General features: G+C 39.9%; 1 protein-coding gene across 1 annotated transcript; it reads right to left on the minus strand.

Moving 5' to 3' along the window:
* Positions 1–7,663: 7,663 nt before the first annotated feature.
* LOC138365862 (filaggrin-2-like) lies at positions 7,664–11,362 on the minus strand. The gene is made up of 2 exons (XM_069326469.1): positions 9,730–11,362; positions 7,664–7,734 (listed from the first exon to the last, which is right to left on the minus strand). Exons 1-2 carry the CDS (start codon positions 11,360–11,362, stop codon positions 7,664–7,666), a joined length of 1,704 nt encoding a protein of 567 aa, XP_069182570.1.
* Positions 11,363–13,954: the final 2,592 nt, after the last annotated feature.

Here is a 13,954-nt window from a genome sequence, read left to right on the forward strand (position 1 = left end):
CTTACAGAGAAAATGCTATGAACGGGAAAGAAAGAAAATTAACAGCTACATTTAAATTTATGAGACTTGGATGAGACAGAGGAATGTGAGAGGGGATGAAAGATAATAACACAGGTTGGGGTTATGTGACTACTCGGATAAAGAGTTAGGCTGGAGATGGACTTGATCGAATATATTTATTTCTGATGATCTAAGGCTGAGGAAATGGAGCTTTGCTAATGCCCTGATTAATTTTACTAGGTTAGAAATAAGGTGATCTTAAATCTCAGGTGATTTAGTTGGAGAATAAAGAACTTGTATAAAATGAGATAAGCGGGGGAACAAGAGTTGAAACTCGGTAACTGAACTGGCTTTTATTTACTATGTCTGAAAATGTAGTTGGGTGTTTAAATCTCAGGGGAATTTGGACTGATAGTAATGAATTTACAGGAGTGAACTTGGACAGAGGACAAGAGCTAGAGTTTTATAATTGTATACATTATATTTACAATGTCTGAAATACAGAGGGTAAAAAATTTCAGGGAAATTGATGGGTTATTTACAAAGATACGAGAGAGAACTAAGGTGGGGACGAGAGCTGGAGCTCAGTAACTGACTTGATCTTATTTACTAACTTTGAAGTATGTCTGCTTTAAATTTCGGGAAAATTAGTCTGTTACTAACGATCTTGTACAAATGAACTAAGCTGGGGGGACAAGAGCTAGAGTTTGATAATTGTTTGGATCCTATTTGCTATGTCTGAAATACAGAGGGTATAAATTTAAGGGAATTTGATAGGATCTTACCGAAGACACGAGAGGGAAGTAAGGTGGGGGATGAGAGCTGGAGCTCAGTAACTGACTTGATCTTATTTTACTGTGTCTGAAATACAGAGGGTTAAAATTTCAGGGAATTTGATTAGGTATTAACGAAGATACGAGAGAGAGCTAAGGTGGAGGATAAGAGCTAGAGTTCGGTAACTGTTTGCATTTACTAAACTATGTCTGAAAAAGCAGCGGGTAGATATTTCGGGAAATTTGAATAGGTATTAATGAAGATACGAGAGAGAGCTAAGGCGGAGGACAAGAGCTAGAGTTTGGTAACTAAATTACTGTATTGAACTACGTTTGAAATATGATTATTTAAATTTTAGAGGGATTAGACTGTTAGTACTCATTATACGACAGGGGACTAAGGCGGGGAACAGGAGCTGGAGCTCGATAACAAAATTATTGTATTTTAATACATTTGAAATAGCTGTGTTTTAAATCTCGAAGAAAATGATTGGGTACTAAAGAAGATGTATTAGTAATACTAAGGCGGGAACGTGAGCTAGACCCTGACTTTGTTTATATATGTAAAACTGACTAGTTTAATGAAAAGGAACTATGAATGAGCAATATGAAGGAGAGGGATGGTCCAGATATTATGGAGAAGATAAGATAAGATTAAAGAGGTGACCTGAAGGCAGCGTCTGACTGGGGCCGTAAGGTAAACACAGGTGACGCGAGAGATTGTGAGGTAAGGGGGGAGGGAGGGGGTGTGAGGTATGAGCGGGAGATGCAGGGGGAGGGGAAGGCAATGAAATGATTCAGATATATAGCAATATACTAGTTTCTAAGTAAGATTCCAACTTAAACCTATACAGCCTAAATATCTGTTTATTATCGGTAAGAACTCTGAAAAAATTCTCCCATAAGAACTTTAACAAACTCGTATGACATTATTTTCATCATAAGAACTCTTAACAAACTCGTATGACATTATTTTCATCATAACAACTTTTAACAACTTCTAAAATCTGTGACTGACAAAATTTACCTGAAAACCCTGGCTCACACGCGGGATATTGGACCTCAAAACCCTGGCTCACACGCGGGATATTGGAACCTGAAAACCATGGCTCACACGCAGGATGTTTTCCCAAAACAAAATATCACCTGTACGTTGCCATCCCTACTACTCACGCCTCATAGTTATGTGCACGCCTCATGGTTATATGCACGCCTCATAGTTATGTGTTCGCCTCATAGTTATGTGCACACCTCATAGTTATGTGTACACCTCATGGTTATGTGCTCGCCTCATAGTTATGTGTACGCCTCAGTCATGTGCACGTCTCATAGTTATGTGCACGCCTCATAGTTATGTGCACGCCTCATAGTTATGTGCACGCCTCAGTAGTTATGTGCACGCCTCATAGTTATGTGCATGCCTCATAGTTATGTGTACGCCTCAGTCATGTGCACGTCTCATAGTTATGTGCACGCCTCATAGTTATGTGCACGCCTCAGTAGTTATGTGCACGCCTCATAGTTATGTGCACGCCTCATAGTTATGTGCACGCCTCAGTAGTTATGTGCACGCCTCATAGTTATGTGCATGCCTCATAGTTATGTGTACGCCTCAGTCATGTGCATGTCTCATAGTTATGTGCACGCCTCATAGTTATGTGCACGCCTCGTAGTTATGTGCACTCCTCATAGTTATGTACACGCCTCATAGTTGTGTGCACGCCTTATAGTTATGTACACACCTCATAGTTATGTGTACGCCTCATAGTTATGTGTACGCTTCACAGTTATATGTACGCCTCATATTTATGTGTACGCCTCATAGTTATGTGTACGTCTCATAGTTATGTGTACGCCTCATAGTTATGTGTACGCCTCATAGTTATGTGCACGCCTCATAGTTATGTGCACGCGTCATTGTTATGTGCACGCCTCATTGTTATGTGCACGCCTCATTGTTATGTGCACGCCTCATTGTTATGTGCACGCCTCACTGTTATGTGCATGCCTCATAGTTATGTGCATGCTTCATAATTAATGATAATTATAACTAGTATTAAACTACTTGCACTGCGAGTCTGTGAATTATAATACACTGAAGGTAACTCGTTTAATAATACATAAATTATTTTCAGTCTTAAATTAGTAATACTTAACTTAAATTATTTTCAGTGTGTGACTTTACAGAATAATAGAAGAGTTGATATTAATGATTTTAGTCTTCGCAGCATTATTTATTAATTTAGATTTATAGATAAATTTAGATTTATCCATAAATGGCACTATTTTGGCATAATATATGGTTTATTGATGTATTTTGCGTCCCTTCACGTTACTCACTATACAAAGATGAACGTCCAGAGATATTTAGACCAAGTTATAGATGAACTGTGGAAACTTCTCTTAGTATCCTGATTTTGTTACTTGCTCACAACAGGTGATTTGTTTCAAACATTTTGTAGTAATAAACAATAGATTTGCTTGTTCCTGTTTGCACCAATCTGCTGTCTTCAAATCTCATTTAATTATATTTTTATAATCTTATCTGATAGCCCAAACCTACGTCCAACATGTTTTTATTTACTTATTGCTTACAAAGAGTATCAACTTTATTAGGTTCTTGCAGCCTAGTCTGTGAGAGGATCCATTATAATTGGACCTTATCCTCTTATTAGGTATCCATAGGTAAGTTAAGATAATTATCAGGAGAGAGTGGTAACCCTTAAGAACTATATAGGACTTGGAATGGATATGAGGATAAAGATTTAGAATCGGACAGAGAAAGGAATGGTGGCTTCCCACACGCATAGAAGGTCGGGGATTGAACACCGACCTGCAGGAAGCGAGACCGTCGTTATACCGTGCCGCCCAGTTGGTTGGACAGGTTTGCATACCTATCCATTTCTCACATAAAATATACGCTCATTATAATACATGTGTAGGATATTTAAACCGAATAATTTATTTGTAGAGAGAAAAATTCAGAAGTATGCGTGTTTGTTCAGCATTTATTTATTTATTTATTTTTTATTTATATATATACAAGAAGGTACATTGGGATTGTGATACATAATATGGCAATTACAATCTTGTAAAGCCACTAGTACGCGCAGCGTTTCGGGCAGGTCTTTAATCTTAGAAAATTTTAAGTAGGTAAATACTTGCAAAATTTATGAAAAATGATAACAGTTACAAGGCAAGAAAAAAAAGATGAGAGAAAATTGTAGGTATATTAAAGCACATAGGTAGCTCAGATTGATTGCAATGACAGCTTGAATGGTAGTTGACAAAAATTGGTAGGCACAATACAGCATATGGCTAGCACATAAAAGAAGACAGCAATGAACACAATGATTAAGTTAATTGGGTTAAGTACATAAAAATTGGGAGATTGGGTAACACTAGGTACAGAGCAAATTTAAAGCTCAGTGTAGGAAACTAAGAAGATGAAATTAGGTACTTTTTGGTTTTGCTTTTAAATAAGGCAAAAGTTTGACAGCTTTTCAATTCACTAGGGAGTGAGTTCATAGACTAGGTCCCTTAATTTGCATAGAGTGTTTACACAGATTAAGTTTGACCCTGGGGATATTGAAGAGATTTATTTCTGGTGTGGTGATAATGGGTCCTATTACATCTGTCCAGGGAGAGTTTCATGGTTTGCATTTATGAATAGGGTTTTGTAAATGTAGTTGACACAAGAGAATGTGTGGAGGGAGTTAATATTTAGCAAATTTAGGGATTTAAACAAGGGAGCTGAGTGTTGTCTGAAAGCAGAGTTAGTTATTATTCTGATAGCAGATTTTTGCTTGGTGATGATGGGCTTAAGGTGGTTTGCAGTGGTAGTTCCCCATGCACAGATACCATAATTAAGATTGGGGTAGATTTGTGCAAAATATAGTGAGAGGAGAGGAGAGTTAGGAACGTAATATCTTATTTTAGAGAGTATACCAACTGTCTTAGAGACTTTCTTAGTTATGTGTTGAATGTGGGTGCTGAAGTTGAGTCTCTTGTCTAGGAATAGGCCAAGAAACTTGCCATCATTTTTATTACTGATGTTAATGTTGTCTATCTGTAGCTGAATTGCATTTGATGATTTGCTTCCAAATAAGATGTAGTAAGTCTTTTCTATGTTTAATGCTAGTTTGTTAGTTGACATCCATAAGTGGACTTTTTTTAATTCATTATTCACAACATTATTTAGTGTATGAGGGTTGGGGTCTGAATAGATAAGGGTAGTATCGTCAGCAAACAATATAGGTTTAAGAATATTAGAGACATTAGGCAGATCATTTATATATATATGAAATGGAAGAGGTCCTAAGATACTGCCCTGTGGCACTCCAACGGTAATTGGTAGAGTGGAAGAAGTTGTATCATTGATGGTTACACATTGGTGTCTGTCACTAAGATAGGATCGGATGTAGTCAAGGGCAAGGCCACGGATTCCATAATGCTGGAGTTTAAGTAAGAGGTAGTTCTGATTAACAGTATCAAAGGCTTTTCTTAGGTCAATGAAGAGTCCAATCGGAAACTCATTTTTGTCAAGGGCTGAGTAGATTACGTCAAGGAGACTAATGATTGCATCATTGGTGCTCTTTTGGGCCCGGAAGCCGGCAGGGGCTGAGTATGTCGAGTTTTACGAGGTAGGAATAGAGCTGTTTGTAAATATTTTTTTCAAATATTTTTGATAGAATGGGTAGATTTGATATTGGTCTATAAATGTTTATGTCCGTTGGATTGCCTCCTTTATGGACTGGCGTTACTCTTGCTTTTTTTAGGATATCAGGGAAGGTGTGACATTATTGATTTGTTGAACAGTAGTGCTATGGGTGTGGCAAGGGCATGGGAGGCGCTCATGTATACAATGAACGGAATTTCACTGGTGTTCCCTGTCTTGGTTTTTAGAGAGTGTATGATGGACACAACATCTGCAGGGCTGATTGATGAAAGGCGAAGAGAGTTTGGATAGCTGCCTGAGAGATATGTGTCTGAGTCTGTGGGATTTTACTGGCAAGATTAGCACCAACCGATGAAAAGAAACTATTAAATTCATTTGCCATTTCTAAATCAGTTTACGGTATATCCCCATCCTTGTAGAGTTTTATTTGGTTATGTAAGTGTTGTTTAGTTCCTAGGATACTAGAGATTGTTTTCCAAGTGCTTTTCATGTTGCCTTTTGCTTCATTGAATTTATTCACATAATATGCAAGTTTTGCCTTTCTTATGATACTGGTAAGCATTGATGAGTGCCTTTTAGCTACTTCCTTTGAAACTAGGCCAATCCTAAGTTTCTTTTCATATTCATTTTTCTTGTTGATTGAGTTGAGAATACCACTTGTGAGCCATGGATTGTTTAATCTTTTGTCAGTTACTTGCTTGGTAAGGAGGGGACAATGAAGGTTGTAGAGGCTTAGAGTTTTGGAGAGGAAGAGGTTAGCTAATGAATTTATATCCTGGGTATTATTGAATTCAGAATCCCAGTTAATATTGTAAAGTGCCTCTGTAAGATTGTCTAAAGCTGATTCACTGTGTAGCCTAAATGGAAGTTTCTTGCTTTTTGGTGGTGTTATGTCCATGTTCGCTATGAGAAAGGTAGGATAGTGGTCAGTTGTTCTGTCGTAGATTATACCAGATAGAAGGGGAGCTGTTATGTTTGTCCATATGTGATCCCAGGTAGTGGCTGATGTTTAAGTGACTCGGGTAGGTTTGGTGATTGTGGGAATTAGCATACAAGAGCTCATGCTGTTAAGGAAATAGTCAACTTGAGAGCAATTTTGTTGACCCAGGTCAATATTGAAGTCTCCTCCCAGAATGATGTGGTTTTTGTTGAGATTGTTGTTTATAATAAGATTCCTTAGGTTGTCTGAGAAAGAAGCTATGTTGGTATTAGGAAATCTATAGATGGCTCCAATAGTCAAAGGGGATTTAAGGGGTTTAATTGTAAACTGAGCAAAAGTATATTCACAGTAGTCATCTCTGTCACTAATGACACTGTTGCAGATAAATGAATCTCGGTAATATATAGCTGTGCCACCACCTTTTTTATTAGGCCTACAGTTATGAATGGCTTTATAACCAGCTAAGTTGTAGAGTTGGGTATAGTCTTTATTTAGCCAAGTTTCTGTTAAAATAATGAACGATAAGTTAGTACCTAGTGCTGTGAGTAATGCATTTAAATCGTCAAAATGTTTACCAAGTGATCTAACATTTTGGTTGTAAACTGATAAACAGGTACTATTTTGAAGTTTGTTTTTAGCCTGGTGTGCTGTGAAATACTTGCAATAATGATGATCAATGTGCTGGTTGGTGTAGATATGAGACAGAAGATTTTGATCAGGATCAATATCAGTGTGCATGGAGATGCAGAGGGATCACGATACAAGATACACGATAAAGCAAAACACAAGAATAGAAGCAAATACAATAAAATAGTAACAAATTAGAAGTAAAATAAAGATCTAATAGATATCCAGGAAGGACACAGAAGTTAGATAAAAGAAAAAACAAAAAATCAGTAGAGACTGACAATATAAATGTAAAATAAAAAATAATAAGAAAAATAATAATCATAAAGTAAAATGATCTTAAAGATAATTAGCTTAGCAATGGTTAATTAAAATCCTATAATTAGTATGACCCTAAGAAAACAAAGTGAGCTCAAATAGATAATTCCAAGAAAAAAAAGATGACATATAAATCTAAGTAAATCTAGAAATTTACTCTAATATAAATCTAAGTATAAAAATTTATTTAATAAAAAAATCATTAATTTATTTAATAAGAAAAATCGCAGTATACACGGTTAGGGCTTTAATTGTCCTTATATAACGTGGAGCAGAGCACAATCAACCCGACGAACATGTGAAAGTTGAACTGAATAATAACTCTTCTCACAAAGAATGTCCTCCTTTAACACTGGATAATTCACTTTCATAATCGTATTGACTAATTACTGTGTTAACTGTAATATAGAGCACATACAGCTTAGCACATAATAATATAGAGCACATACAGCTTAGCACATAATAATATAGATCACTTAAAACTAAGCACATAATAATATAGAGCACATAGAGGTAAGTACATAGTAATATAGAACACATAGAGCTAAGCACATAATAATATAGAACACATAGAGCTAAGCACATAATAATATAGAACACATAGAGCTAAGCACATAATAATATAGAGCACATAGAGCTAAGCACATAATAATATAGAGCACATAGAGCTTAGCACATAGTAATATTGAGCACATAGAGCTAAGCACATAATAATATAGAGCACATAGAGCTAAGCACATAATAATATAGAGCACATAGAGCTAAGCACATAATAATATAGAGCACATAGAGCTAAGCACATAATAATATAGAGTACATAGAGCTAAGTACATAATAATATAGAGCACATAGAGCTAAGCACATAATAATATAGAGCGCATAGAGCTAAGTACATAGTAATATAGAGCAAATAGAGCTAAGCACATAATAATATAGAGCGCATAGAGCTAAGTACATAGTAATATAGAGCTAAGCACATAATAATATAGAGCACATAGAGGTAAGTACATAGTAATATAGAACACATAGAGCTAAGCACATAATAATATAGAACACATAGAGCTAAGCACATAATATAGCCAAGCACATAGTAATATAGAGCCCATAGAGTTAAGCAATAAGTTATGCTTATATGCACATAAAACTTATGTGCTTAGCTCTATGTGCTCTATAATAATATAGAGCACATAGAGCTAAGCACATAATATAGTGTACATAGAGCTAAGCACATAATAATATAGAGCACATAGAGCTAAGTACATAGTAATATAGGACACATAGAGCTAAGCACATAATATTATAGAGCACATAGAGCTAAGCACATAGAGTTTTAATCAGATGGGAGGGAATTCATTAAATAATCAAGCAAACATATTTACATAATAATTGTAAATATCTTGTGCAACAAAGCTGACATGTTATTAATAATTTATTGTACCGTGGGACAGGAAGCCAGGCTATACATTCAGTGCGTGTTAGGCTTATACCTAAGGTCCTCCCCAGGGACGTATTACTGACCCCGCCCAGGAGGCAACCCCATAATAAGCTGACTAACTCCTGGGTACATATGTACTGCTGAGGGGAAAGGTGCATCAGGTGACAGGAAACGCGCCCTACCATTTCTCTGCCGCCCGGGTTTCGAACCCGTAATTTTCAATTGTGAGTCGAGAACGAACTTGACTGTACTACCGGACTTCTCATGTGCAGTGGTTTCATATTCATGCTCAACAGACAGAGGTAGACGATAGATAGCCTCCCTGAACAAGGCACAGTAGGAAGAAGATAACATCACAACTACACACACTTGTGACAGCAGGCGATCACCTGTACAGGTGGTATAGACAAAACACATTATATACAGGTGTGTAACAAAATTGTAGATACCTTCCACATAGATAACACACATGTATCATACATAAATGCCACATGCAATATGTGCATATGAAATATAGACGGATGATGTATGAGTCGGCAGGTGTGAATGGTAGATATAATACTATTAGGATTCTCTCGTCACACACACAGGGGCCAGCGCGTCACCATGCCAACGGTTCATTTCCTACTTTTATTATGAAAATTAATTTAAAAATTCCATCTACCACTCTTAACTCACTACACCGTAATTTACACTGTCGTATTCTTCACAAGTACCTCACGTAATTACTTCTTCATTACCACCAGCAGGCAAGTTAAGGCCCACACCAAGAGCGAGTGGCCACCAGGTATTAGTAGTGAGGTTGAGGAGGTATAAACCTCAAGTAATACTGTAGACAACACAACGTTCCTCTAGCATTGACGCGAGGTCTTCTTCCTTCTTTGTATTCGGTTCAGTTCAAATGATTTTCAACACAAATCATTCACAATCATGTGAATGACTTTCCCAGCCATCTTACCAGCGCTACTCTGCTCCTCTATAGTACCAGCCATCTTACCGGTACTACTCTGCTCCTCTATAGTACCAGACACCTTACCGGCGCTACTCTGCTCCTCTATAGTACCAGCCATCTTACCAGTGCTACTCTGCTCCTCTATAGTACCAGCCATCTTACCGGAGCTACTCTGCTCCTCTATAGTACCAGCCATCTTACCAGCGCTACTCTGCTCCTCTATAGTACCAGACACCTTACCGGCGCTACTCTGCTCCTCTATAGTACCAGCCATCTTACCAGTGCTACTCTGCTCCTCTATAGTACCAGCCATCTTACCGGAGCTACTCTGCTCCTCTATAGTACCAGACACCTTACCGGCGCTACTCTGCTCCTCTATAGTACCAGCCATCTTACCGACGCTACTCTGCTCCTCTATAGTACCAGCCATCTTACCGGTGCTACTCTGCTCCTCTATAGTACCAGCCATCTTACCAGTGCTACTCTGCTCCTCTATAGTACCAGCCATCTTACCAGCGCTACTCTGCTCCTCTATAGTACCAGCCATCTTACCGACGCTACTCTGCTCCTCTATAGTACCAGCCATCTTACCGACGCTACTCTGCTCCTCTATAGTACCAGCCATCTTACCGACGCTACTCTGCTCCTCTATAGTACCAGCCATCTTACCGACGCTACTCTGCTCCTCTATAGTACCAGCCATCTTACCAGTGCTACTCTGCTCCTCTATAGTACCAGCCATCTTACCGGAGCTACTCTGCTCCTCTATAGTACCAGACACCTTACCAGCGCTACTCTGCTCCACTATAGTACCAGCCATCTTACCGACGCTACTCTGCTCCTCTATAGTACCAGCCATCTTACCGGAGCTACTCTGCTCCTCTATAGTACCAGCCATCTTACCGACGCTACTCTGCTCCTCTATAGTACCAGCCATCTTACCGGAGCTACTCTGCTCCTCTATAGTACCAGACACCTTACCGGCGCTACTCTGCTCCTCTATAGTACCAGCCATCTTACCGACGCTACTCTGCTCCTCTATAGTACCAGCCATCTTACCAGTGCTACTCTGCTCCTCTATAAACCCAGCCATCTTACCAGTGCTACTCTGCTCCTCTATAAACCCAGCCATCTTACCAGCGCTACTCTGCTCCTCTATAGTACCAGCCATCTTACCGACGCTACTCTGCTCCTCTATAGTACCAGCCATCTTACCAGCGCTACTCTGCTCCTCTATAGTACCAGCCATCTTACCGACGCTACTCTGCTCCTCTATAGTACCAGCCATCTTACCGACGCTACTCTGCTCCTCTATAGTACCAGCCATCTTACCGACGCTACTCTGCTCCTCTATAGTACCAGCCATCTTACCAGCGCTACTCTGCTCCTCTATAGTACCAGCCATCTTACCAGTGCTACTCTGCTCCTCTATAGTACCAGCCATCTTACCGACGCTACTCTGCTCCTCTATAGTACCAGCCATCTTACCAGTGCTACTCTGCTCCTCTATAGTACCAGCCATCTTACCAGCGCTACTCTGCTCCTCTATAGTACCAGCCATCTTACCAGCGCTACTCTGCTCCTCTATAGTACCAGCCATCTTACCGACGCTACTCTGCTCCTCTATAGTACCAGCCATCTTACCAGTGCTACTCTGCTACTCTATAGTACCAGCCATCTTACCAGCGCTACTCTGCTCCTCTATAGTACCAGCCACCTTACCAGCGCTACTCTGCTCCTCTATAGTACCAGACATCTTACCGGCGTTACTTATAGGCGTGCACATAACTATCAGGCGTGCACATAACTACTGAGTCGTATACATAACTATGAGGCGTGCACATAACTATGAGAGGTGTACATAACTATGAGGTGTATACATAACTATGAGGCGTGCTCATAACTATGAGGCGTGCACATAACTATGAGGCGTGCACATAACTACCGAGGCGTACTCATAACTATGAGGCGTGCACATAACTATGAGGCGTGCACATAACTATGAGAGGTGTACATAACTATGAGGTGTATACATAACCATGAGGCGTGCACATAACTATGAGGCGTAAACAAATCTATTGAGGCGTGCACATAACTATAAGGCGTGCACATAACTATGAGTCGTACACATAACTATGAGGCGTGCACATAATTATGAGGAGTGCATATAACTACTGAGCCGAGCACATAAATATGAGGCGTGCACATAGCTACTGAGGCGTGCACATAACTACTGAGGCGTGCACAAAACTACTTAGGCTTGCACATAACTATGATGTGTGCACATAACTACTGAGGCGTGCACATAACTATGAGTTGTGCACATAACTATGAGGCGTGCACATAAGTACTGAGGGGTGCACATAACCATGAGGCGTGCACATAACTATAAGGTGTACACATAACTATGAGGCGTGTACATAACTACTGAGGCGTGCACATATCTACTGAGAGGTGCACATAACTATGAGGCGTGCACAAAACTAAGAGGCGTGCACATAACTACTGAGGCGTGCACATAACTAATGAAGCGAGCACATAAGTACTGAGGCGTGCACATAACTATGAGGTATACACATAACTTTGATGCGTAAACATAACTATTGAGGCGTGCACATAACTATGAGTCGTGCACATAACAACTGAGGCGTGCACATAACTAATAAGGCGTGCACATAACTACTGAGGCGTGCACATAACTATGAGATGTGCATATAAATATGAGGCGTGCACATAACTATGAGGCGTGCACATAACTACTGAGGCGTGCACATAACTACTGAGGCGTGCACATAACTATGAGGCGCGCACAAATACTGAGCCGTGCACATAACTACTTAGGCGTGCACATAACTACTGAGGGGTGCACATAACTATGAGGCGTGCACATAACTTTGATGCGTATACATAACTGTTGAGGCGTGCATATAGTTACGGAGGCGTGCACATAACTATGAGTCGTGCACAAACCTACTGAGGCGTACACATAACTACTAAGGCGTGCACATACCTACTGAGGCGTGCACATAACTACTGAGGCGTGCACATACTATGAGGTGTACACATAACTATGAGGCGTGAACATAACTACTGAGGCGTGCACATAACTACTAAGGCGTGCACATAACTACTGAGGCGTGCATATAACTATGAGAAGTGCAAATAAATATGAGGCGTGAACATAACTATGAGGCATGCACATAACTACTGAGGCGTGCACATAACTATGAGGTGTATACATAACCATGAGGCGTGCACATAACTATTGAGGCGTGCACATAACTACTGAGGCGTGCACATAACTATGAGGTGAGCACATAACTATGAGGCGTGCACATACCTACTGAGGCGTGCACATAACTACGGAGGCGTACACATAACTATGAGGCGTGCACATAACTACTGCGGCGTGCACATAACTATGAGGCGTGCACAAAACTACTGAGGCGTGCATATAACTACTGAGGCGTGCACATAACTATGAGGTGTACTAGTAACTATGAGGCGTGCACAAATAAAGAGGCGTGAACATAACTACTAAGCGTGCACATAACTATAAACGGGTGCACATAACTATGAGGCATGCACATAACTTTGATGCGTGTACATAACTATGTGGCGTGCACATAACTACTGAGGCGTGCACATAACTACTGAGGCGTGCACATAACTATGAGGTGTATACATAACTATGAGGCTTGCACATAACTACTGAGGCGTGCACATAAATACTGAGGCGTGCACATAAATACTGAGGCGAGCACATAACTATGATGTGTGCACATAACTACTGAGGTGTGCACAAAACTAGTTAGGCTTGCACATAACTATGATATGTGCACATAACTACTGAGGCGTGCACATAACTTTGAGTTGTGCACATAACTATGAGGCGTGCACATAACTATGAGGCGTGCACATTAGTACTGAGATGTGCACATAACCATGAGGCGTGCACATAACTCTGAGGTGTACACATAACTAGGAGGTGTGTACATAACTACTGAGGGTGCATATAACTACTGAGGCGTGCACATAACTAATGAGGCGTGCACAAAACTACTGAGGCGTGCACATAACTATGAGGTGTACACATAACTTTGATGCGTATACATAACTTTTCAGGCGTACATATAGTTACTGAGGCGTGCACATAACTATGAGTCGTGCACAAACCTACTGAGGCGTACACATAACTACTGAGGCGTGCACATAAGTACCGAGGCGTGCA

The sequence above is a fragment of the Procambarus clarkii genome, chromosome 2 (assembly GCF_040958095.1).
Source record: "Procambarus clarkii isolate CNS0578487 chromosome 2, FALCON_Pclarkii_2.0, whole genome shotgun sequence".
Taxonomy (NCBI): domain Eukaryota; kingdom Metazoa; phylum Arthropoda; class Malacostraca; order Decapoda; family Cambaridae; genus Procambarus; species Procambarus clarkii.

Excerpts from the sequence above, each read along its gene's own strand:
- LOC138365862 (XM_069326469.1), bottom strand. The coding sequence starts at position 11,362 with ATGGCTGGTACTATAGAGGAGCAGAGTAGCGTCGGTAAGATGGCTGGT. Across the intron at positions 7,735-9,729 it reads AGAGGAGCAGAGTAGCGCTG|TTAACACAGTAATTAGTCAA; the intron begins GTAAGATGGCTG and ends TCTATATTACAG.